At 44.0% G+C, this 27,739-nt stretch overlaps 2 protein-coding genes across 4 annotated transcripts in view; both read right to left on the reverse strand.

The window, feature by feature from the left end:
• VEGFD (vascular endothelial growth factor D) overlaps nucleotides 1-19,692 on the reverse strand; it is a 102,958-nt gene extending 83,266 nt beyond the window's left edge. Inside the window, exon 1 of the mRNA XM_044286755.1 lies at nucleotides 19,240-19,692. Coding sequence (XP_044142690.1) covers nucleotides 19,240-19,326 — 87 coding nt within the window. The 5' untranslated portion in view covers nucleotides 19,327-19,692. The remainder of the gene's footprint in view (nucleotides 1-19,239) is intronic.
• A 214-nt stretch (nucleotides 19,693-19,906) lies between these two features.
• PIR (pirin) overlaps nucleotides 19,907-27,739 on the reverse strand; it is a 146,090-nt gene continuing 138,257 nt past the window's right edge. For all 3 annotated transcript variants that reach the window (XM_044283719.1, XM_044283720.1, XM_044283718.1), the window contains exon 10: nucleotides 19,907-21,579. In XM_044283719.1, coding sequence (XP_044139654.1) covers nucleotides 21,464-21,579 — 116 coding nt within the window. In that variant the 3' untranslated portion in view covers nucleotides 19,907-21,463. The remainder of the gene's footprint in view (nucleotides 21,580-27,739) is intronic.

The raw sequence follows: 27,739 nt of genomic DNA on the forward strand, positions 1-27,739 counted from the left end.
AATATTCAAGGTGCACATTGGGTCATTCAGAATAACTTCACACACACCCGCTACTGTGTATTTTCAAGTCTAATTCTGTCACTAAACCCATACCTGTCACCCAGCGCCTAAATACTAGGCCTCAAATTTATATCCTGCTAAATCTCTCGTTACCGCTGTCCTGTTGTAGCTGGGAAAGTTATTTAGTGTCCGTCAAAGCACATTTTTTCTTCTGGGTTGAAATACAATTCCCAATTTAGCAATTTCATAATTTAGTGGTTTCTGCTATATCAGAGCTATTTGAAATCTATCCCTAAAAGGGTAGATCATATTGAAGGTGCACATAGGGTCATTCAGAATAACTTCACACACACTCGCTACTGTGTATTTCCAAGTCTAATTCTGTCACTAAACCCATACCTGTCACCCAGCGCCTAAATACTAGGCCTCAAATTTATATCCCGCTAAATCTCTCGTTACCGCTGTCCTGTTGTAGCTGGGAAAGTTATTTAGTGTCCGTCAAAGCACATTTTTTGTTCTGGGTTGAAGTACAATTCCCAATTTAGCAATTTCATAATTTAGTGGTTTCTGCTATATCAGAGCTATTTGAAATCTATCCCTAAAAGGGTATATAATATTCAAGGTGCACATTGGGTCATTCAGAATAACTTCACACACACCCGCTACTGTGTATTTCCAAGTCTAATTCTGTCACTAAACCCATACCTGTCACCCAGCGCCTAAATACTAGGCCTCAAATTTATATCCTGCTAAATCTCTCGTTACCGCTGTACTGTTGTTGCTTGGAAAGATATTTAGTGTCCGTCAAAGCACATTTTTTGTTCTGGGTTGAAGTACAATTCCCAATTTAGCAATTTCATAATTTAGTGGTTTCTGCTATATCAGAGCTATTTGAAATCTATCCCTAAAAGGGTATATAATATTCAAGGTGCACATTGGGTCATTCAGAATAACTTCACACACACCCGCTACTGTGTATTTTCAAGTCTAATTCTGTCACTAAACCCATACCTGTCACCCAGCGCCTAAATACTAGGCCTCAAATTTATATCCTGCTAAATCTCTCGTTACCGCTGTACTGTTGTTGCTGGGCAAGATATTTAGTGTCCGTCAAAGCACATTTTTTGTTCTGGGTTGAAATACAATTCCCAATTTAGCAATTTCATAATTTAGTGGTTTCTGCTATATCAGAGCTATTTGAAATCTATCCCTAAAAGGGTATATAATATTCAAGGTGCACATTGGGTCATTCAGAATAACTTCACACACACCCGCTACTGTGTATTTCCAAGTCTAATTCTGTCACTAAACCCATACCTGTCACCCAGCGCCTAAATACTAGGCCTCAAATTTATATCCTGCTAAATCTCTCGTTACCGCTGTACTGTTGTTGCTGGGCAAGATATTTAGTGTCCGTCAAAGCACATTTTTTGTTCTGGGTTGAAATACAATTCCCAATTTAGCAATTTCATAATTTAGTGGTTCCTGCTATATCAGAGCTATTTGAAATCTATCCCAAAAAGGGTATATAATATTCAAGGTGCACATAGGGTCATTCAGAATAACTTCACACACACGCTTCTGTGCATTTCCAAGTCTAATTCTGTCACTAAATCCATACCGGTCACCCAGCGCCTAAATACTAGGCCTCAAATTTATATCCCGCTGAATTTGAATACAATACATTGGGCCAAATAATATATTTGTTGTTGTGGTGAACCATAACAATGAGAAAAACATCTAGTAAGGGACGCGGACGTGGACATGGTCGTGGTGGTGTTAGTGGACCCTCTGGTGCTGGGAGAGGACGTGGCCGTTCTGCCACATCCACACGTCCTAGTGTACCAACTACCTCAGGTCCCAGTAGCCGCCAGAATTTACAGCGATATATGGTGGGGCCCAATGCCGTTCTAAGGATGGTAAGGCCTGAGCAGGTACAGGCATTAGTCAATTGGGTGGCCGACAGTGGATCCAGCACGTTCACATTATCTCCCACCCAGTCTTCTGCAGAAAGCGCACAGATGGCGCCTGAAAACCAACCCCATCAGTCTGTCACATCACCCCCATGCATACCAGGGAAACTGTCTCAGCCTCAAGTTATGCAGCAGTCTCTTATGCTGTTTGAAGACTCCGCTGGCAGGGTTTCCCAAGGGCATCCACCTAGCCCTTCCCCAGCGGTGAAAGACATAGAATGCACTGACGCACAACCACTTATGTTTCCTGATGATGAGGACATGGGAATACCACCTCAGCATGTCTCTGATGATGACGAAACACAGGTGCCAACTGCTGCGTCTTTCTGCAGTGTGCAGACTGAACAGGAGGTCAGGGATCAAGACTGGGTGGAAGACGATGCAGGGGACGATGAGGTCCTAGACCCCACATGGAATGAAGGTCGTGCCACTGACTTTCACAGTTCGGAGGAAGAGGCAGTGGTTAGACCGAGCCAACAGCGTAGCAAAAGAGGGAGCAGTGGGCAAAAGCAGAACACCCGCCGCCAAGAGACTCCGCCTGCTACTGACCGCCGCCATCTGGGACCGAGCACCCCAAAGGCAGCTTCAAGGAGTTCCCTGGCATGGCACTTCTTCAAACAATGTGCTGACGACAAGACCCGAGTGGTTTGCACGCTGTGCCATCAGAGCCTGAAGCGAGGCATTAACGTTCTGAACCTGAGCACAACCTGCATGACCAGGCACCTGCATGCAAAGCATGAACTGCAGTGGAGTAAACACCTTAAAACCAAGGAAGTCACTCAGGCTCCCCCTGCTACCTCTTCTGCTGCTGCCGCCTCGGCCTATTCTGCTGCTGCCGCCTCGGCCTCTTCCTCCGCCTCTGGAGGAACGTTGGCACCTGCCGCCCAGCAAACAGGGGATGTACCACCAACACCACCACCACCACCTCCGTCACCAAGCGTCTCAACCATGTCACACGCCAGCGTTCAGCTCTCCATCTCACAAACATTTGATAGAAAGCGTAAATTCCCACCTAGCCACCCTCGATCCCTGGCCCTGAATGCCAGCATTTCTAAACTACTGGCCTATGAAATGCTGTCATTTAGGCTGGTGGACACAGACAGCTTCAAACAGCTCATGTCGCTTGCTGTCCCACAGTATGTTGTTCCCAGCCGGCACTACTTCTCCAAGAGAGCCGTGCCTTCCCTGCACAACCAAGTATCCGATAAAATCAAGTGTGCACTGCGCAACGCCATCTGTAGCAAGGTCCACCTAACCACAGATACGTGGACCAGTAAGCACGGCCAGGGACGCTATATCTCCCTAACTGCACACTGGGTAAATGTAGTGGCAGCTGGGCCCCAGGCGGAGAGCTGTTTGGCGCACGTCCTTCCGCCGCCAAGGATCGCAGGGCAACATTCTTTGCCTCCTGTTGCCACCTCCTCCTTCTCGGCTTCCTCCTCCTCTTCTTCCACCTGCTCATCCAGTCAGCCACACACCTTCACCACCAACTTCAGCACAGCCCGGGGTAAACGTCAGCAGGCCATTCTGAAACTCATATGTTTGGGGGACAGGCCCCACACCGCACAGGAGTTGTGGCGGGGTATTGAACAACAGACCGACGAGTGGTTGCTGCCGCTGAGCCTCAAGCCCGGCCTGGTGGTGTGTGATAATGGGCGAAATCTCGTTGCAGCTCTGGGACTAGCCAATTTGACGCACATCCCTTGCTTGGCGCATGTGCTGAATTTGGTGGTGCAGAAGTTCATTCACAACTACCCCGACATGTCAGAGCTGCTGCATAAAGTGCGGGCCGTCTGTTCGCGCTTCCGGCGTTCACATCCTGCCGCTGCTCGCCTGTCTGCGCTACAGCGTAACTTCGGCCTTCCCGCTCACCGCCTCATATGCGACGTGCCCACCAGGTGGAACTCCACCTTGCACATGCTGGACAGACTGTGCGAGCAGCAGCAGGCCATAGTGGAGTTTCAGCTGCAGCACGCACGGGTCAGTCGCACTACAGAACAGCACCACTTCACCACCAATGACTGGGCCTCCATGCGAGACCTGTGTGCCCTGTTGCGCTGTTTCGAGTACTCCACCAACATGGCCAGTGGCGATGACACCGTTATCAGCGTTACAATACCACTTCTATGTCTCCTTGAGAAAACACTTAGGGCGATGATGGAAGAGGAGGTGGCCCAGGAGGAGGAGGAGGAGGAGGAGGAAGAGGGGTCATTTTTAGCACTTTCAGGCCAGTCTCTTCGAAGTGACTCAGAGGGAGGTTTTTGGCAACAGCAGAGGCCAGGTACAAATGTGGCCAGCCAGGGCCCACTACTGGAGGACGAGGAGGACGAGGATGAGGAGGAGGTGGAGGAGGATGAGGATGAAGCATGGTCACAGCGGGGTGGCACCCAACGCAGCTCGGGTCCATCACTGGTGCGTGGCTGGGGGGAAAGGCAGGACGATGACGATACGCCTCCCACAGAGGACAGCTTGTCCTTACCCCTGGGCAGCCTGGCACACATGAGCGACTACATGCTGCAGTGCCTGCGCAACGACAGCAGAGTTGCCCACATTTTAACCTGTGCGGACTACTGGGTTGCCACCCTGCTGGATCCACGCTACAAAGACAATGTGCCCACCTTACTTCCTGCACTGGAGCGTGATAGGAAGATGCGCGAGTACAAGCGCACGTTGGTAGACGCGCTACTGAGAGCATTCCCAAATGTCACAGGGGAACAAGTGGAAGCCCAAGGCCAAGGCAGAGGAGGAGCAAGAGGTCGCCAAGGCAGCTGTGTCACGGCCAGCTCCTCTGAGGGCAGGGTTAGCATGGCAGAGATGTGGAAAACTTTTGTCAACACGCCACAGCTAACTGCACCACCACCTGATACGCAACGTGTTAGCAGGAGGCAACATTTCACTAACATGGTGGAACAGTACGTGTGCACACCCCTCCACGTACTGACTGATGGTTCGGCCCCATTCAACTTCTGGGTCTCTAAATTGTCCACGTGGCCAGAGCTAGCCTTTTATGCCTTGGAGGTGCTGGCCTGCCCGGCAGCCAGCGTTTTGTCTGAACGTGTATTCAGCACGGCAGGGGGCGTCATTACAGACAAACGCAGCCGCCTGTCTACAGCCAATGTGGACAAGCTGACGTTCATAAAAATGAACCAGGCATGGATCCCACAGGACCTGTCCGTCCCTTGTCCAGATTAGACATTAACTACCTCCCCATAACCATATATTATTGGACTCCAGGGCACTTCCTCATTCAATCCTATTTTTATTTTCATTTTACCATTATATTGCAAGGCTACCCAAAGTTGAATGAACCTCTCCTCTGCCTGTGTGCTAGGCCTAAATATATGCCAATGGATTGTTGCAGTGGTGGCTGACGTGAAGCCTCATTCTCTGCTATGACATGCAGACTGATTCTCTGGTGACATGAAGCCAGATTGTCTGTTACGGGACCTCTCTCCTCTGCCTGGGTGCTGGGCCTGAATTTATGACAATGGACTGTTGCAGTGGTGGCTGACGTGAAGCCTGATTCTCTGCTATGACATGCAGACTGATTCTCTGCTGACATGAAGCCAGATCCTCTGTTGCGGGACCTCTCTCCTCTGCCTGGGTGCTGGGCCTAAATTTATGAAAATGGACTGTTGCAGTGGTGGGTGACGTGAAGCCTCATTCTCTGCTATGACATGCAGACTGATTCTCTGGTGACATGAAGCCAGATTGTCTGTTACGGGACCTCTCTCCTCTGCCTGGGTGCTGGGCCTAAATTTATGAAAATGGACTCTTACAGTGGTGGGTGACGTGAAGCCTGATTCTCTGCTATGACATGAAGACTGATTCTCTGCTGACATGAAGCCAGATCCTCTGTTACGGGACCTCTCTCCTCTGCCTGGGTGCTGGGCCTAAATATCTGACAATGGACTGTTGCATTGGTGGCTGACGTGAAGCCTGATTCTCTGCTATGATATGAAGACTGATTCTCTGCTGACATGAAGCCAGATTGTCTGTTACGGGACCTCTCTCCTCTGCCTGTGTGCTAGGCCTAAATATATGCCAATGGATTGTTGCAGTGGTGGCTGACGTGAAGCCTGATTCTCTGCTATGACATGCAGACTGATTCTCTGGTGACATGAAGCCAGATCCTCTGTTACGGGACCTCTCTCCTCTGCCTGGGTGCTGGGCCTAAATTTATGAAAATGGACTGTTGCAGTGGTGGGTGACGTGAAGCCTGATTCTCTGCTATGACATGCAGACTGATTCTCTGGTGACATGAAGCCAGATCCTCTGTTACGGGACCTCTCTCCTCTGCCTGGGTGCTGGGCCTAAATTTATGAAAATGGACTGTTGCAGTGGTGGGTGACGTGAAGCCTCATTCTCTGCTATGACATGCAGACTGATTCTCTGCTGACATGAAGCCAGATCGTCTGTTACGGGACCTCTCTCCTCTGCCTGGGTGCTGGGCCTAAATTTATGAAAATGGACTCTTACAGTGGTGGGTGACGTGAAGCCTGATTCTCTGCTATGACATGAAGACTGATTCTCTGCTGACATGAAGCCAGATCCTCTGTTACGGGACCTCTCTCCTCTGCCTGGGTGCTGGGCCTAAATATCTGACAATGGACTGTTGCATTGGTGGCTGACGTGAAGCCTGATTCTCTGCTATGATATGAAGACTGATTCTCTGCTGACATGAAGCCAGATTGTCTGTTACGGGACCTCTCTCCTCTGCCTGTGTGCTAGGCCTAAATATATGCCAATGGATTGTTGCAGTGGTGGCTGACGTGAAGCCTGATTCTCTGCTATGACATGCAGACTGATTCTCTGGTGACATGAAGCCAGATCCTCTGTTACGGGACCTCTCTCCTCTGCCTGGGTGCTGGGCCTAAATTTATGAAAATGGACTGTTGCAGTGGTGGGTGACGTGAAGCCTGATTCTCTGCTATGATATGAAGACTGATTCTCTGCTGACATGAAGCCAGATTGTCTGTTACGGGACCTCTCTCCTCTGCCTGGGTGCTGGGCCTAAATTTATGAAAATGGACTCTTACAGTGGTGGGTGACGTGAAGCCTGATTCTCTGCTATGACATGAAGACTGATTCTCTGCTGACATGAAGCCAGATTGTCTGTTACGGGACCTCTCTCCTCTGCCTGGGTGCCGGGGCCTAAATATCTGAGAATGGACTGTTCCAGTGGTGGGTGACGGGAAGCCAGATTCTCTGCTATGGAACCTCTCTCCAATTGATTTTGGTTAATTTTTATTTATTTAATTTTTATTTTAATTAATTTCCCTATCCACATTTGTTTGCAGGGGATTTACCTACATGTTGCTGCCTTTTGCAGCCCTCTAGCCCTTTCCTGGGCTGTTTTACAGCCGTTTTAGTGCCGAAAAGTTCGGGTCCCCATTGACTTCAATGGGGTTCGGGTTCGGGACGAAGTTCGGATCGGGTTCGGATCCCGAACCCGAACATTTCCGGGATGTTCGGCCGAACTTCTCGAACCCGAACATCCAGGTGTTCGCTCAACTCTAATTCCAGTACCTCTCTGTTGTTTGAGATAAATTTATGAAGGCGCAGGCTTCCTCTTGCGCTTAACTCTTGGCTTTCTTTTACTAGACTTATAAGACCATCATCTACATAAAAGTTTTTCTTCAGAAAATTTGCTGCTGATGGGCAATCCTTTTCATTCTGATTAGCTAGGTACTTCATACCATAATTGGCGCAATCTGGAGATGATGCTGCTCCAAACAAGTGTACTTTCATTCTGTATTCTGCTGGCTCTGCATCTGTAGCTCTGTCCTCCCACCATAGAAACCTCTGGAAATCTCTATCTTCCTTCTTCACATGAAATTGGTGGAACATCTTTTTAACGTCACACATGACCGCTACGGGATAATTCTGAATCTACAGAGTACTCCAGGCAGAGTGTTTGTAAGATCTGGTCCTTTTAGCAGATGATTATTCAATGCAACACCATTGTACTTTGCTGAGCAATGAAATACTACTCTAATCTTATCTGGTTTCTTTGAGTGGTAAATAGTGATGGACAAACATCTGCCAGAACGATGAAAGTTCGCAGCGGGTCCCATTCATTTTAATAGCAGGCGAACCTGAAAAACCTTCAGCTCATATTTGCAGCCAAGAAATAAATACTAGAAGTGCACAAATAGTCCCACAACATAAACAGTGACATACCAGATGTATTATTCGAATTTGCGATCTCCATTCATTCCATTCCATTCATTAGTTTTTTCAATGCGAAATATCAGCAATATAATTTTTGCATACGCTAACATAGAAAGTATATTATAACATTGTACAAGGAAGGCAATCCATTAGAATATACATAAAGTAAAACGTAACCTTTAATAATGTTACTATGAGGGTCCATTCACATGTCCGTATGTGTTTTGCGGATCCGCAAAACACGGACACCGGCAATGTGCATTCCGCAATTTGCAGACCGCACATCGCTGGCACTATAATAGAAAATGCCTAATCTTGTCTGCATTTGCGGACAAGAATGGGACATTTTCTATTTTTTTGCGGAAACGGAAGCACGGATGTGGAAGTTCGGATCCGCAAATGCGATGTGAATCCGCACAATGCGGACAGCGCATTCCGGCGTCACCAAGCTAAATTGTGGAACGGATGCGGACCCATTTTGCGGACGTGTGAATGGAAAAGATATCCCTCAAAATGAAAATAAATTTAATTATTAAAGTTAAGCAAAAAGCATAGATGTGGTACGCAATAACAAGTGCTCGGCGGCACCAAATCAGAAACCATATTTCCTACCACAATCTGGCGGGTTCCAGTGCACAACCATGAATCTTGGAGGGAAAGCAAAAAACATCTATCCCTGGGCTAGATGATGATGTGGTATTGAAGGACAGGGTGGGCAAAAAACTGTCCCTAATATTGCCCTACGGGGGGGGTGCTATTCTGGCCCTGATAGCCTAACCACAGACCACCCGCCCTGATGAGAGCGACCCCGCCTGGAACCTTACCCTATATAAAAATGGCCCTAGTAAGCCCCTAGACCCCTGACCAGGTGATCACTATATAGATCTATGTGTTTTTGACGCATTATAAAAGTATATTATAAGTATATTGCACCCCTCTGTGTATCACATCTATCGATAGCACACCTATACCGGTCCTTTAAAAAGACTTTTGCGGCCCTATTAGCTAGTGTTTGGTGTTCCTAACAGCCTGTCCCTGCTCCACACAGCAACCTCTCCCTACACTGGCAAAACACTGAATGTAAAATGGCGGCCAGATCAGGTTTATTTATAAGGTAGGGGGTATGTCCATGTGCTGAAACGTCTCAATTGCCTGTCCTGTACCACCTAATGGATGTGTCATGGGTCAAAGTTCTTCACAATGTAAAAGAATATGGCAGGCGCGAATATCTCCATATGTTCGCATGTTTGGCGGATCGCGAACACGCAAAGTTCGCTGTGAAACGACCGCCGGGCAAACCGCAAGGCCATCCCTAATGGTAAACACCTTGATGTGGGATGTACCATACTTCTCTTTCTTTAGGTTGGTTATTACCTTTTTCTGCATTTCCTTCTTCGAGGATGCCTTCCATGAATTTCAAATTATCCTGCTTGAATTTGGGATCTCTTACCATCTTTTTCTTCAAACATTTTAATCTTGCTAGGGCAAGATTTCTGTTATTTGGCAAACGAGGTCATTCTCTAAAAGGTAAGGTCTTTTCAAGATGACCTTGTTGATTCTGCTGAATACTTTCTTCTAGAGTGTGTACGACCTTTATGTCTTCTTGAGATTCACTCTTTTCTTTAGAATTTGTCTGCAAAATCGGATTCAAGGATCATGTATACTTTTGCTGGACTTACAGTTGGTAACTCTTGGACAGATGTTCGATGACACAATCCTGTCACCTGTCTTGAGTTTGCGATCTGCTGTTTTCCTCCAACAACACCCTATCCTAGATCAGTTTGAACAGCGTAGGGTTCACCCTTTCCTCCTGCGATTACCTTTTGTGGTACCAAGGCTTCGAGACAATTGTAGCCTATCAACAGTCCAACACCAAACTCCTTCAGCGGGGACATTTCATGAGATATGACAGATAGGTGCTTCCATTCATTGGCTGTTTCACAGGTAGGTATGCGATCTCGATCTAGAGGTAAATCGTCTTTTGCATAAGCTGGAGGCAGATCTAATGTGCAGTTTGATCGAAGTCCTCTAACTATCAGTCCTTTGACCCTTTAACTGTTCACTAATGTGTCTCTCCCCGTCATTGTGGTGAGTTTAAGCTTCACTGGTTCTGTAACCGCTTGTAATTTCTTGCAGATTTCTTGATCAATAATGGTGACGTCACTCTGGGTATCCAGTAGCGCATAGGCGTATACCTTCTTGTTCCTCCTTTTAGGATTTGAATTGCACACTGGTACAACCATTGATGTGCCATTGCTTTTTCCTTCCCTCACTCTGCAAGAGAATACCGATACTTTCTTTCCTTCCTCAGTATCTTTAGTTATTGAGGATTTATCCTTCTTTGGACGTTCTTTATGTAGTGGTGTAGGATGGTGTCCTTTACAAACGCTGCATGTGGCTTTTTTCTTACACTCCTTAGTAACATGACCTTTTCATAGACATCCAAAACACAGTTGGTTATCCAGTACAAACATTTTCTTTTCTTCTGGGGACTTTGCTTTCAATTGTTGGCACTTATGTATGGAGTGGTTTTCTCCACAGAACATACACTTGAAGGTAGTCTGAAGATTTGTCAGTTCTGTCTCTCTACTGATCCCAGTAGTGACTTTGAACTTGCTTTCATAGGTATCTGGACCGTTAGCTGCTGGGTTAATTAGATGTAAGGCAGCTCTGACCTGCTCCACGACACCCTCTGGGCACGGACAACGCACCTGGATGCGGGAATATGCAAGCAATTCAAAGAAAAGGAGAAGTCCAGCTCAGGTCAGGTGTGAATACGTGGCTTCTTTATTTCAGCGGTTATAAAATTCCACTAAGCAATTCCACATTTAGCTGCTGTGTTGGTTTCAAAGCTAGTTGCTCTTGCACATCTTATATCTCTCACAGGCCTTTCTTCTAAGGATTTTAATACGTAAGATGATGTTACTGGATTACATGCTATCCGTGCTTCCTTATTGACGAACTCAGAGAACTCTTTAAAACTTGGGAAGTTTTTGCCTAGATCTAACTGGTCAGTCAAATAGCAATTCCATCTAGAAGCCACTTCTTCAGGTAGCTTAGTTAGCATCCTGTGGTTTTCTAGATAGTCATTCAGTACTTCCAGTCCTTGATCGTGTGGGATGGCATTGTGCATGCTTGCAGGAAGTCACTGTACTCTTGGAGTCTGAAGTGTTCTTTAGGATCTATTTTAGGCCAGTTATTCAATTTCTCTTTGTCTTTTCTATAAAAGTTACCTTCAAGAACTTTCTTTGCTTCCCCACCAACATATCTCTGAAGGTAGAATAACTTGTCGATTGGACTGAAGCAATGATGCTCGATGATCATTTCAAAACTTACCTTCCACTCTATGAACTTCAGTACGTCTCCTGAAAATACAGTGGGTTCCAGCACAGAAAGTCTAGTGAGGACTGTTCTCTGTGGTCCTGTTGGGACAATAGTTGTAACACTCTCCTGAGCATTGCCATGACATCTAGCAATAGAATCATCCGGTTCTATTTTCTCACTTAGTTCTGAATTAGGCGAATCCTTTTCTTTATCTTTTCTGGTAAAGATAGAGGGTAAATTCATACACCTTTTTCCTAACACTGGACTAGGCCTCTCCTTGTTTTTCTGAACAGGGATGGAAGGATAATAACTGATTCCCTCACTAAATGCTGGAGATTCCCTTCCATTCTCATGGGCGTAAGTAGGAAAGTAGGAGTCTGCTTCTTCACTTAGAACAGATTTGAACCTATGACTACTCTGATTCATATCCTCTTCGTGTACTCTGAGTCTGGCTTCTATGATCTTAATTTCTTTTTGCCTTTCCAGACTTTTCATCTGTTGGCGCTGTGCATCTATTTCAGCTTCCATCTGATGGTGTTGTGCATCCTTTTCAGCTTCCTTTTCAGTGATCAGTTGGCGCTGCCCCTCGATCAGCTTCCATTTCAATTTCTGCTCTCTTGACAGCAAGTTGTTCAGCTAATTCCTTTCTTTTGGCTGAAGTATTTGAGAACTCTGATATATGGGTGGCACTTCTGCTAGCGAAGAAACTCACACTTGAGATTATGGTTCCCCCTAAGGACCTAGCATAGTCTCTCATAAAAGCTTGTTTATTCTACTTCTTGCTTTAACTTCATCATAATTAGCTGCAGATGAAAGTTCTCTCATGAGCTTTACTAAATCTTTAGCGACTGCAGTACATGTGTCCATGTTCCTTACAATGTCCTGGGAAGGTGTCGTAAGCGTCCACAGGTTGACATTTGCTGCCATAAGCTCTGATTCAGATTTTTCTACCGTCTCTACCATATCACTCAAGTTTCCTTTTATACTTTTTGTTTTAACTTTCCACGAATGCCTTTAATGTATAATTTCCACTTCTCATACATTCTGGTGAACCTTTTTCCTTTTAATGCTGCTTCTTGCTCCAAATTTTCCAGTATCTTTGGGTTTGGTTTTCTGGCACGTGATAAACGTCTTAGTTCATCTGTTTGGGCTATATTTGTTTGAGGCAAGACTAATGCTGCATCAGACTCTTTTACCTCAGACAGGTTCCCTTGCTCTTCCCCCTCTACTCTATCTATCTTTGTATTCTCTAACAGTGGCATGGTAATACTAAGCTCAGACATTTTACTTTAAATGCTATAACAATCAATACAAATATCAAGAGTCCTTTCACTTTAAATGCAATATTGACAAATGCAGAAATAAATGACTTTTACTTTAAATGCAATAGAGTCCGTGTAATACAAACTGTCCTCTGTTTTACTTTAAAGTCTTTATCTGAACACAAAAATGTCTCTTTATGCCAAACCCTATATGCAATAATAAGTAATAAAAGGAAAGCTCTGACCTTATTCCGAAGAACAGGATACTGCGATCTGAAGGTTGCTGGAACAAATGTCAGTCTTAAAGGAGACTTGTCTTTTGTTGATGTGTTGCGATGCGATTCTCTGCGCTGACTTGCGATGCTCTGTGCAGATTTGCGATGCACTGCACTGAGTTGTGATACTCTGTGCAGACTTGCGATGCTTTGTGAGGACTTGTGATGAGCTGGCTTGGATATGCTGCTGCAGGCTTTTGTGCCTAGTGGCGGGAAACTAGCTGACTGCAGTACGTGGTCTCTCCCTGGATAGCGGTATGGGCACTCTAGCTCTGGACTTTGGCCTCCCACAGGCGTCTTTCTCTCTAGGGATCGCAGGAGGGTTGGCACTCTTTCTCTGATTATTTTGCCTATAATGCACTCTTTACTGTGCAAGTTGAGGAGCGCTATCACTTCGCCCTCTGAGGGCAATAGTTCCACTGTGGCAGGCGCAGCACTATGAAGTGCCTTTTGCGCTGTGGCATTAGAAGAATTTTGGTATCTCTGACATTTTAGTCTAACCAGACTGTCTATTACTCTGTAATTCCTCTAGCGCCGTTTTATGGAAACAGTAGGTTTAAAGAGCACACCAAATGCTTGAAATAACTTCTTTATTAACTTTAATTTTCTTCATATAACACTGCCGCCTCCGCAGCAGATAATCCATGTACATAACACGTGTTAAAAAGATATCACAAAATGGCGGTATGCATAAGATGGTGGTTCAACTGTTCAATCTTGTCATTCAACATAAAATGGTGGATATATTTCTCTCATGAGTATCTGTACTCTCACTTTAAGTTATTTAAGCATTTTATGATCTCTCTGAGAGGTATATCTGAGGTCTAACTAATAGTTCTACTTGCAGTATGCAGTTAGCAGTAACTATTTTCAGATTGGTTAAGTATGATCTGGTATGGTTGTATGCAATTTGGATTGCAATATGAAATTTAAATTTGGATTCTGAACTTTGTAGTTTGCAATTGAATTTGTATGCTTGCAATTTGTATTTGGTGGAACTGTAAGTAAACACACATATAACTGGTTCAGTATACAGTTCTAAACACTATACTAACAGTAGGAACATTATATAACTGATTTATTTATTTTGGCCTCTCTGCTTCCATAAACACACAGCTCTCAGTGGAGTGAATGTCTCTTCAGCTCCTGTCTCTGGTGAATAATGATTCTAGCAGCTCCTGCTAGGGGAATTCTCAGACAGGCTGTGTGTGAGGCTAGCTGTGATTGGTGAAAACTCTTGCTGTGTGAGAAGCCGGCTTTGATTGGTCTAGACTTAGGCCCAGCAACAACAGATTAACACTATGCTTTCTGTTTCTGCTGTGTCACTCAGCTTTCCTTACATTACAAAATGACTCTTAAAAGGCATATTATCTTTTTCTGCTTCTGTGAACACAAAATATAACAGTTATATGACATCCAAAACATGATGTCACAGTAAATAACTCTGCTTTTGTCTTTAACACATAAACATAGGAACTGTATTAAGGCTATTGGCAGGTCTAGCTGTATACACATATAAGCTATACTAGCAACCTAGGACAGGTTCTAGCTGGCCAGCTACAACAGGTGAATCCCCCGGTGGGTCCCTGAGCAAGGTGGACCCCGGCCCCTAGTCTCCCACTTCCTGCACAAGTGGCACATAACACAGTAGACTCACTGCACTACATACATATATTCAATGTACAGCACCTCAACCAGCCTATGTTCATATAAAAAACTTGATAGATTATTAAAGAAACTCCCCAGTTTATTATTATAGACAGGATCAGAGCTGAGATGACTTTTATGTATAGAGAAAAGGTGCCAGTGTCCTCTTCTCCCCAGGACCTACCTTCTCAAAGTTGCTGCAGGGACCCCCATATTCAATCATCTGCTAGCATCTTGCTGCTGTGTGAGCAGGTAATATTTGAATGTATCCGTATGGTGGGCCCTAGGCACCTAAACATAGGGACTGTCCCTCCAAAAAACGGACACTTGGGAAGTCGAAAGTAAAACTTAGGCCAGATTCACACTTCTGTTTTCTGGACGTTTTATTCTGGCCCGACTGCAGTTTTAATGATCCAAACTTGCAGCATTATAGATCCTTATGGTTCAGTAAATCCACAGTTGGACCACATGCAGAATATGGACTCTGGAATTGGATCTGTTCCTCCTGCCTTGAAAGTGTATTACAAGAATTAATTAACTGAAGGCCCCTAGCCTGCATTGCCTATATATCTCCAAACCACAAGTCACTGCTGCAGCCAGTCACTGGCTGCAGCAGCACACAAGATCATGTCCATACCCGCTCAGAAGAAAACAAGATGAGGACTGGAAGCTGAAGAAATGGGAGCCAGAGTGCAGGATCGGAGTGGCAGAGAACAGGCAAGTATAAATCTTTCAGCAGGACAAGTGCCTTCAGTTAATAGCTAAAGGGGATATCCTTGATGTAACCACCCCACTTTCACAATGCCTGGACCCGTGATTTTGACCATACTTACCTGTCTCTATTTCCTGTTTTCTTCCCAATCACTCCACGGCTGTTTCTGCATCTACCCTGCATGCAGATAATATCCATTGATGGGAGTCACCTGACAGCTGCATCCGATAGCTGCCATTGTAGTGACCTGCTGCCCTTGCACAAGTGAGATGCAGAGACAGCAATAGAGTGATCAGGAAGGAAACATGTGGCGGGGACCAGGTAAGTATGGTCAGGACTGCAGGTCCAGGCATTATGGGGAGGGCTGTTAAGTCTTGGATAACCCCTTTAATCAGAAGACTAATGGTAACAGACACAAATAAAATGCTGTATGTAATGAAGTTGTATTTTAAAAAGTTGTCTTAAGAGACAAACCTGGACTTCTCCTGGGGGTGATTTTTGCAGCAGATCTAGTTTAAAACGTGGGTACAATGCACATAGCCATATAAGAGCTCCATACAAGTTCCATGTAATAGTCATTAGAGATAAGCGAAATTTTGAAAAATTCAATTAGCAGAAGTTCCTCAATTCAATTAATTCTAATCGCTGGCATGTGCAGCAGATGCCATGGCCGCCCGGCATCTGCAGTTTTAAAGAGCAGACACCCGGTACTAATGTCCGCGACTGGCGGTAATGCCTATTGCAGACTTTTAACCCTGGTCCAGTTCCCCCGGCAGGGGGCGGGAGAGCTGGCGCTTGTATGCAGCAGTCCCTGTCCTCATGTGAGATGGTACCAGAGATAATACACAGCGTTGAAGTGGGAAAACCTTCCTCAATGCAATAAAATTGAGGGATGCACAACAGGGATGACCATAATCCCACCATAAGGTCCGGGATTCCTTCCTTCTATGAACCTAGTGGTATTTTGCATTTAAAATGATTAGGGTTAAGACCAGATGGCCGAACGTGGTGGATGGATCAAACTTGGCCACTGGATTATTGCAGCAACACAGTCCCTAGCGCATGAGTGCTTGTCACATCTCTCCCTATGCTCAGGTCACAGAACAATGATGGAGACCACACGGTATCTGGGTAATATAGGGCTTAGGACATCACAGGACATGTCTACCGACAAATTGGCTGGCTGCATGGCATTATGGATCAAATCGCATTCCCGGGCTTCTTACTTTCACTGTGTAACACATGCAACCTATGTTTTAGAAAAAAACTGATTTGTCACCACAAAGCGCAAGGAAATTCATATTCATGTTGAATCAAATTTTTCCTAAACTTCAGACTGAACTCCGCCTCAGATGCTTTGATTTGCTCAACACTAGTAGTTAATGTCGGACTGGGGTGCCTAGGGCCCACCAGTAAAATGTATTTTGGGGCCCACTGTACGGATATATTCAAAAATTACCTGCTCACACAGCAGGAGGATGCTACCAGATGATTGAATATGGGGGTCCCTGCAGGGTCCTGGGGAGAAGAGGACACTGGCAGCTTACCTCTATACCTAGAAGTCATCTCAGCTCTGATTGTGTCTATAAATAATAAACTAGAGAGTTTCTTTAATAATCTGTCAAGTGTTTTATATGAATATAGGCTGGTTGAGGTGCTGTACATTGAATATATGTATGTAGTGCAGTAAGTCTACTGTGTTATGTGCCACTTGTTCAGGGGCACATCTTGCTCAGGAACCCATCGGGGGATTCACCTGTATCCCTGTGGGCTAGTCCGAGCCTGCAAGTAGTCATAATACGGCACTCACTGAAGAGTATGTGTCCACACTGTACCACCGTATGCATTACATTTCATACAGAGGTATTCTTCTCTCAAAGGAAATTCATATGAAATCCAAGAAAACAAATCATGCCATGTTCTATCAGATGCCATGTTATGGAGATGTTCTCCTAAGATTTATTGCTATACAGAAGCACCATCTGGTGGCAGCTCTGTAGTACAGACCTCTTTGGATGGTGTGCTGCCATACAGGCTCCATGTGCATGTCTGTGCAATATGAATGGGGACTTCCAATGTAGATGAAACCTACTTGCTCAAGTAAAATCTGTGTTACTCCTAGTTCAAAATATATTGTTGGTTTATTATTACAGTCAACTTTACATTTTCGGGTTAATCTAAACATACTATAAAAGTTATTACCTACCCAATGACAACAGATGAAATAAGGGTAACCTACTGTTCTGGAAGTCTTGCTTGTCATAGTGTAATATTCTAATGTGAACAACTGAAGCTTCTTCAGTTATTGAGACAAGAGGCTAATGCCTATGAGACGTTAAAAGAACTACAGAACATGTGTTTTGGTATCTCTGGAGATGACCAAATCATTCCTTTGGATCATACATACAGTGAAAGTACAATGAAGGGAAAAACACAGTTCAAGTTTGTGATGACTTTCCTAATATGTTATCATGTCCATACTTTACATGGGTGTGTATTATGACTAAAAATTAGTCAAGATAGGAATGAAAATTACAAGATCCGTCTAAAATACTTTTAAAATAAGAAGAATTTATTTTTATCGACCTGTTAAGACAAAGAATCTCAATAACACCTAGGTATGGTATCATAGATCCACCAAGAAATCTAGTACAAGGCAGTTTCTAAAGCTGATACCCAATGCCCTAAGGTCTTTGTACATAGTAATGTTTCAGCTAGTCAAAGACATGAAAGATCTGAAGCGTGTTCTCTTTTTTTTTTTGCACTTGATAGAGTCATCATAAAAGGGATACACAGATAGGCGTCAGTGTGTTTCATTTGCATCCTTATCTACTGTTGTCAGACATGACTGCTCTGATTATAGTCGTCATCATCTATGACCACAAAAGGAGTAATGATAACTGTTCCAACTCATCTTATTCAGTACCATGAAAATAGTGATTACTGTGCATGATGGTGAAATCATTTGGATCTTCAGACACCTATGGCCAGCTTTACTAGTTTACTGATGCAATCCCTTTTTCCCCCACATTGCAACAGATATGCAGTAAAGTAAAAATTAGTTGGATAGAAATGCTATTCCAAAAACAACTTAAGAAAAGAAAAAATTGGGTCTTGTTACGTTTACAGTCTATACAGATGTCTCTTATTGCCAAGTTTGGTAGATGATGTTACTACATTAATTGAAATGCGGCAAACATTGACTGATCTGCTCACCTCCTTGATATAAAGCACTATTGATGTAGTAAGATCACCTACCAAACTTGAAGTATAGAAGATGGAAACCTGGGTGCCTGTATTCCAGATATTCAACTTGTACATAGTCAGTTGTGGAACTTCAAGTTTGCCTTGCGAGCAGAGCATCAAAGGCAACGCTCTAGACAGTCAGAAGTTGTCAGCTGTCTACCAAATCAGATTCAGCCATTAAGCGGACTGCAAGCTTACACCGTATCTATAATACTTCAGACCAGGGCAGTTGACCTAAGGTTGCAGATTCATGAGGTTTTCTTTAACCACATGTACATAGCAATGTATATGAAGAGGATTCTTAAATTGAACTAAGTGCATACACACTAATGCGATGCAATCAGCATTTGCAAAGAAACTGAGCCTTAGTCTAAAGCTACAGCCCACTACTATATCATCTCTCAAGGTCCTCAACTTCATCTTGATTCTTAATGAGTTAAGAGACTTTCAGATTTTTTTACTGGCTTTAAATTACTTTTGTGACGTGATAATGCTCTGTGACATAATATCACACTCAAGTTTAGAACTGCTACACCTGTACATATCAAAACGGTTAGAAATTTAATTCTCAGTACAATACATCCTATTTTAAAGTACACACAATCCATAGAAATAAGTGCCCTTACCTTAACACTCCCACCATCGTAGGCAAATGCTTGAAGGAGGTGCAAAAATCCCACAAGAAAGCTTGCAATGCCCCAAACACAGGTCATATTGGTGAGCACTTTAAGCCCTGAACAAGGTGCAGCTGCAGGAGTCTATTTTATAGTACATGGTGTTAAAAAGTCCCATAAAAACAGCACTCTGAAAGCCACTAAGAAGCTACCAGTAATTTAAGAAATGGTAATTAGTGGCCAGTAATGGAGCAGCTGCTGGACGACCTTCGTAGATTTGTGCGATTTCCTTTCTTTTGAAACATAATGAACCGAGATTAGACAAGTACGTTTTCAGAGTTTTCTACTTAGAAATTAGTTCTTGAATTACTGTAGGCATTGAGGCTTCATCATGGTCTTGGTAATTCAGGACAGAAAGAAGGAGCACAGCAGTAATCCAAGCTCTGTATTGAAAGTTTCTTCACAGCGTCCAAGGAAGCATGTGTGTTAAATTGGATACAGAGCTTGGCAGTAAAGGCAGACAAACTTTGGCACCTCTCCCATTCTGAGGCTTAGCAGATGACAATAGCCAATAGCCTCTTAGTATTCCTCTAAATTACATACTGCTGATTTCTATTATATCAAACCAAAATACCTGAAGTAGAGAGCCCTAGATGCACAACACACAAGGACACGGATGGACTGCTTTCAATTATCCTTACTTTTTATTTTTATAATGAGGACACAAACAATGGCATTATAAGTATACTCTCACACGTGAAATACAAAATATATACAGTAGACTTCTGACAATACAAGAATTTTAGGCCAATAAGTTCATGTGGGAAGTTGAGGCATCTCTTCAAATGTGAGGTGTAAAAGGGGGGCACCAATAAGCCACCCTTTCTTAGCCAGGGTGTTTAGATACATGGGCAGCTGATTGGGCCAGTTATTGGGAATGAACGTTCATACAAACACTCGTTTCCAATACTTGACCCAAGTAAATGTGCAGGTGAAAACTTTGTCTGCTGATTGAAGCGTTTATGTAGGCTTGAAAATGCTTGCTGGTTGGCAGCACATCCACTGCAGATAAATTGACCTCAAGGCTTGGAGACAAGAGGAAAATTATGTGCCCAGCTCCTTTCTGCATTAACGTCAAGCCCTTGATTTGCCCACAATGGGGCTGAACACAAAGGGTTGTCTCCAGGTTCTCCTGCAATCTTCTCTTATTACTAAGGGAAGTTGATTCTAACTGAAAGCATTATATGGTGACACCTCCAAAAGTAACAGTCCATGTAATGTAGAGACAACAGGGGTGGACTGGCCATAGACCCTTCAGGGAAATTTCCCGGTGGTCTAATGCCCAGGGGGGCCACCTGAGACCGCCTCATGCTTATGTATCTGTCTGGGTACCACAGGTGCCCTCCTCATGTTAACTGTATCACCATTATCAGAACCGTGATACAGCCTTATACTGTTGAGGGCACAGGAGCCTAGGGATTCCTGCTGAGCCATTCACTCTTATAGGAAATACGTACTAGGCTTCCAGGAGAGCATCTAAGGCCTCAGGCTGGATGAGTCCTGTGGCCTGCATTGCAGATAGTATGGTTCACCCTGCCTTCTTGTGTTTGCCCTGCTTACTTGTGTTCCCCAACTTCTGTCAATTTGGTTGAGCCACTTTTAGTTTTTTTTCCAGGGCCACTTTAAGTTGCCAGTCCACCCCTGGCAGACAATCTAGCAAGGGATTATTTTAGAGGAAGATATTCCACCCATGGCTCAATCTGCACATTGTACATTGCAACACTGCCCTATAGCTATTCCAGTAAGTAGAACCAATACTCACATATGCATGTTCAGAACATACAAACTCCATGCAGATTTTGCCGTGGTTGGATTCAAGCCAGGAGGCACCAGTGCTTCAAGGCAACAGTGCTAACCCCTGAGCCAGTGATTTTGTAAGCTTCCCTTACACAGTAACATATATGATTTTTTTTTAGCTTAAGGGATAATAGTTTTATTACTAGAAATTTATAACATCAATTTCATATAGTGCAAACAGAGCATCATATGTTCCTCCCTGGTATCTTCACCAACATTTACAAGATATACTAGAGTCAGATATAAAAATACAGAATATGCTATTATAGATATTGTAACAAAAGCCCAAATTCCTAAGCATCCATTATAAGAGTATAGCTCTATTTATATCGACTGTCAGTACATAAATTCTTCGAAAAATTTGCATAATCTTTCCAGTTTATTTGTTCCCAATCTTAGATTTCCATGTACTAGCTCTTTCAAATCCATTTTTGCAGAGGTGGTAATCCTCAATGGTCTTGGAAATTTCTTCTCTTGTATTCATCACAAATGGACCTAAAAAAAAAAATACATAATAAGAATATTGATAAAATTGTTGGGAGATATAGGTATTTTATTAAAAGCAGGGACTATACAATTACTTGGGATACCAGTCCCCCAGACTTCTGTATTACTAGTGGTCAAGAAATACAGTTATCATCCAGCAATCCAAATCATGCACAGTTATCACCAGGAAAAGGTGGACAAGATATAAGAAACCTCAGTTCTTGCTTCCCTTGTTGAGGGTCACTCTGCCTCCCAATTTTTCCTTGTAAAATGTCCTTGCTTCCTTCCCGTACACCTCCTATTCCCCCATCTATCTTTGGGACAAGGAAAACACAAGATGTCTGTGACCTCCAGGGATAAAGCCACAATAACCTAAGGCAATTGTCTGAATTCCAGTCATGTCAGAATTATTAGAATAAAGGGGATTTTCTGATTGAATATCATTAGGATATGCCATCGCCCCAAATGATCCTGAGCATATAGGGTCCACAGTACTGGTGTCACTTGAATCGAGCCCTGTTGCAGTTTTTCAAGTAGGAAGTGACCTAGAGCACTAATGTGTAGGGACTAACTAAGGGGCTGGAGCACTAAACCAGTACTATGGCTTGTTCATTGTCTGGATTGGAACTGGAAGCAAGTTATGGAAACGGCCGACTACATTGCTGGGCCTTCTCTAGCCTATGCATGTATGATTAGTGCTTACTGGGGAAAAACCCCATTTCATGTTTCTCAATAGAATAAAAATGGCAAATCTTTGGTTCAGAGTTCACTGAAATCTATAGCTCAATTGAATTGCTATGCTGAGCTAACAAAAATCCATGAGCAAGAAGCCATTCAGAACCAAACATGTCACATTGACACTGCATTTCTAAGTCGGGCTCCACCAATGGTTGGTCTTAATAAAGCCCCTGCTCTGGCGCCGACCTCTATATAACTTAAGCTCATCCAGCGCTGCTTCTAAATGTAAGCCAGCTTCCTAGCTGTCTTACATTTAGACCATTTTCTACGCCTAAATCAGGCATAGAAAATGATAATTGAAAAGGGCCTGCCCAAAGATTGTGGCGCCACTAACCATCTGCGCCTGAAATGCGCCTAATATGGGCATATTTCAGTTTAATAAATGACCCCCAATGTCTTTCTGTCAAGTCTGTGTGATACAGTGGGGCTCGAACGTTAGTGAACCCTACAGAATTTTCCATATTTCTGTATAAATGTGATATAAAACTACTAGCCAAACTAAACACACGAGTCAATAATATTATATTTTGTAATTTATTAAAGGGCATCTGTCAGCAGACGTATACTCATGAAACTGGCTGACCAGGTATATGTGCACTTGGCAGCTGAAGGCATCTGTGTTGGTTCCATGTTCACATGTGACCGCATTGCTGAGAAAAATGATGTTGTAATATATGCAAATGAGCCTCTAGGAGCAACGGGGGTGTTGCTGTTACACCTAGAGGCTCTGCTCTTTGCAACTGCTGCACCATCTGCACTTTGACAGGACCAGGCAGTGACACCGTCATCACAACTGGCCCTGTCAATCAAAGTGCAGAGGGTGCAGCAGTGGCAAAGAGCAGGGCCTCTAGGAGTAATGGTAACGCCCCTGTTGCTCCTAGAGCCTTAATTGCATATATAAAACATCATTTTTCTCAGCAATGCGGGCACATATGAACATGGGACCAATACAGATGTCTTCAGCTGCCAAGTGCTCATGTAACAGGTCAGCCAGTTTCATAGGTACAAATCTGCTGACAGGTGCCCTTTAAGGAAAATAAATATCACGTGTGCTAGTGGCAAAAGTGTGTGAACCTTTGCTTTCAGTATCTGATGTGACGGCCTTGTGTAGCAACAACTGCAGCTAAACATTTCCAGTAATCGTTAATTAGTCCTGCACATCGGCTTGGAGGAATTTTAGCCCATTCCTCCATACACAACAGCTTTAGCTCTTATGTTTGTGGCTTTCCTCTCATGAACCGTTCGATTCAGGTCCTTCACATCATTTTTATTGGATTGAGGTCAGGATTTTGACTTGGACATTGCAAAACTTTTAAGTTGAATATACTTTATTAAAATGTATTCTAAAAGTCATAAAATGAATGTTTGTAACATACTTTATTTTTTTAAGTTTTCCTTCCAAATATAGCATGTTGATATCCATAAAATCGTATACCGCTGACATGTCAGCAGTGTACGGGTGCACAGATTCCACTGTAGGACCTTATTGAGTGAGGTATACACATCGCTGCTCCTGGCCAGAATGCAGCAACAGAGTGATACTACCATTACCATATTTCACAGATACCATAAAGCTTAATTCATTGGTTTTACTTTCTCCAAATATAAAATGTCTCATTTAAGTCAAAAAGGGTCCACAAAACGCGTCAGGAAGAACTGGCTTAGTTGCCCACAGCAAACAGTCAGATTCCACCTTTCATTTTTAACAGCTCCTTTGATAAATGAAAGGAAGAATCTGATTGGTTGCTATGGGCAATTAAGCCAGTTGTACTTTATACCAGTTTGATAATACTCCCCCATAGTCTTCTGGCTTATCCAGGTAATCTTTAAAAAAAAATGCAGATGGCCAGCAAAGTTCTGTTTGGAGAGCCGTGACTTTCCTGCAATCCTGCCATACACACTATTGTTGTTGAGTATCCTCCTGATGTTGGACTCATGAATATTAACATTGGTTATTAATATTTAGTTGCTTAAAGGTTACTTTGGGTTCTTTCCTGACCTCACAGACTATTACATGCCTTGCGGTTGTCGTGATCTTTGTTGGTCAATCCCTCCTGGGAGAGTATGGTCTTGAATTTCCTACAATCTGTCTGACTGTGAATTGGCGAGTCTAAATTCTCTACAGATGGTTTTCTAACCTTTTCCAGCCTGATGAGCATCAACAACTCTTCTTCTGAGGTCCTCATAAATCTCCTTTATTCTTGTCATGATAAACTTCCACAAACATGTGATTTTGAAGTTCAGACTTTCTCAGGACAAGTTGTAGTTTTTAATGTCACCATTTTGGGTATATATAAGTTAAAGGGTTGTCTCACTTCAGAAAATAGCATTTAACATGTAGGCAAAGTTAATACAAGGCACTTGCTAATTTATTGTGATTGTCCGTATTGCCTCCTTTGCTGGCTTTATTAACGTTTCCATCACATTATACACTGTTAGTTTCCAGGGGTTATGACAACCTTGCAATCCAGCAGTGGTGGCCGTGCTTGTACACTATAGGAAAAGTGCCATCTTATGTACACTCCCGCTGTCCTGGCGACCAGAGAGGCTGGAGCTTTTTCCGACAGTGTGCAAGTACGGCCATCACCGCTGGACTGCAGGGTGGTCGTAAACTCTGGATATGAGCAGTGTACAGGTCCTTCTAAATAAATTAGCATATTGTGATAAAGTTCATTATTTTCTGTAATGTACTGATAAACATTAGACTTTCATATATTTTAGATTCATTACACACCAACTGAAGTAGTTCAAGCCTTTTATTGTTTTAATATTGATGATTTTGGCATACATCTCATGAAAACCCAAAATTCCTATCTAAAAAAATTAGCATATCAGGAAAAGGTTCTCTAAACGAGCTATTAACCTAATCATCTGAATCAACTAATTAACTCTAAACACCTGCAAAAGATTCCTGAGGCTTTTAAAAACTCCCAGCCTGGTTCATTACTCAAAACCGCAATCATGGGTAAGACTGCCGACCTGACTGCTGTCCAGAAGGCCATCATTGACACCCTCAAGCAAGAGGCTAAGACACAGAAAGAAATTTCTGAACGAATAGGCTGTTTCCAGAGTGCTGTATCAAGGCACCTGTCACGGCCACGGTTATGGTCGTGACTCCTTGGGAGCCGCATACAGTTGCCCGCGGTTGTGGTTGTTGTGTCAACCGCAGCTGAGGCATAATGTAGTTGGCCTCAGTGCGGTTACTGCGGACAACAGCTATGTGTGCGGTTCCCGGGGAGTTGTGTGCGTGTGTGGATGCACTTTGTTTGTATGTCTGGTGTGCACTTGTTGTTGATTGGTGCGCACGTACATCTTCCTTTCACTGTGGCTGCCCGTGGCAGCGTCTGGTATGTTGTACATGTGGTGGCAGTGTCCTGGCCTTCGGGCTGTCTTTCTGGACGGCTCCCACCCATGTCGTTGCCAGCGGCAACAGCCACAGTGTGATCGGTTGGACACTTCCCCTGTCTGTGACTTTCCCTTCTGTGGTGCTGGAAGGGTTAACTCCCTTCCCGGTGTGTGAGTGATGTCACTGGGTGTGTCTGACTGTGGGTGTGGCTTCTTGGCCTATAAAGCCTGTGTGTTTTGCATGGTTCAGTAGGTTGCTTCAGCCCTGCTAGCTGGAGCAGCCTCCTGTGTATTTGACCTGATGTCTTTATGTTGGTGAGGTTGTATGTTCTTCTGTTGGGAGCTTTCTATGTTTTGGTGCAGCTAATGGTTCTGGATTCCTGTCTCTTGAGGGATCCAGTCAGCAAGGCTGTGGCAGGTTGGTAGAACTACTTAGTTCGCCTGCCATTTGCATTAGTCTGTTAGTGTTCCCCTTTTCCCTACAGCTTGGCCATTGAGACTCCTGCTCCTCCGTGCCAAGGAGGAGTAGGTCGTCTACCCAGCTCCTAGTGCAGGGATCTGCGGAGGGTAAGATAGGGCTCCGAGGTTCCTGCGCATGGGTCCTCCTACCTTAAAGGTCGGCCCATGCTGGTTAGGAGTTAGGGTCAGGTTAGGGATGCGTTGAGGAGGTGACCTGCTCCCTATCCTGTGCTCATGGCCGAGTAGCCACTACAACACCTGGCATCTCACGGCTGAGGGTTTCCCCCATCCTCAGCCGTGACAGCACCTCAGTGGGAAGTCTGTGGGAAGGAAAAAGTGTGGCAGAAAACGCTGCACAACGAGAAGAGGTGACCGGACCCTGAGGAAGATTGTGGAGAAGGACCGTTTCCAGACCTTGGGGGACCTGCGGAAGCAGTGGACTGAGTCTGGAGTAGAAACATCCAGAGCCACCGTGTACAGGCGTGTGCAGGAAATGGGCTACAGGTGCCGCATTCCCCAGGTCAAGCCACTTTTGAACCAGAAACAGCGGCAGAAGCGCCTGACCTGGGCTACAGAGAAGCAGCACTGGACTGTTGCTCAGTGGTCCAAAGTACTTTTTTCGGATGAAAGCTAATTTTGCATGTCATTCGGAAATCAAGGTGCCAGAGTCTGGAGGAAGACGGGAAGAGGGAAATGCCAAAATGCCTGAAGTCCAGTGTCAAGTACCCACAGTCAGTGATGGTCTGGGGTGCCATGTCAGCTGCTGGTGTTGGTCCACTGTGTTTTATCAAGGGCAGGGTCAATGCAGCTAGCTATCAAGAGATTTGGGAGCACTTCATGCTTCTATCTGCTGAAAAGCTTTATGGAGATGAAGATTTCATTTTTCAGCACGACCTGGCACCTGCTCACAGTGCCAAAACCACTGGTAAATGGTTTACTGACCATGGTATTACTGTGCTCAATTGGCCTGCCAACTCTCCTGACCTGAACCCCATAGAGAATCTGTGGGATATTGGGAAGAGAAAGTTGAGAGACGCAAGACCCAACACTCTGGATGAGCTTAAGGCCGCTATCGAAGCATCCTGGGCCTCCATAACACCTCAGCAGTGCCACAGGCTGATTGCCTCCATGCCACGCCGCATTGAAGCAGTCATTTCTGCAAAAGGATTCCCGACCAAGTATTGAGTGCATAACTGAACATAATTATTTGAAGGTTGACTTTTTTGTATTAAAAACACTTTTCTTTTATTGGTCGGATGAAATATGCTAATTTTTTGAGATGGGAAATTTGGGTTTTCATGAGCTGTATGCCAAAATCATCAATATTAAAACAATAAAAGGCTTGAACTACTTCAGTTGTGTGTAATGAATCTAAAATATATGAAAGTCTAATGTTTATCAGTACATTACAGAAAATTATGAACTTTATCACAATATGCTAATTTTTTTAGAAGGACCTGTATAATGTGATGGAAAATTAAAAGCCAGCAAAGGAGGCAATATGGGCAATCACAATACATTAGTAAGTGGCTTGGATGAACTTTTCTGGGTGGGCAATACTGCCAGTTTTATATTTTTTTGCCGTAAATAGCATGATAACTTTACTTTCAGAGTCACCACGATTACA

This window comes from Bufo gargarizans, chromosome 3 (genome assembly GCF_014858855.1).
Source record: "Bufo gargarizans isolate SCDJY-AF-19 chromosome 3, ASM1485885v1, whole genome shotgun sequence".
Taxonomy (NCBI): Eukaryota; Metazoa; Chordata; class Amphibia; order Anura; family Bufonidae; genus Bufo; species Bufo gargarizans.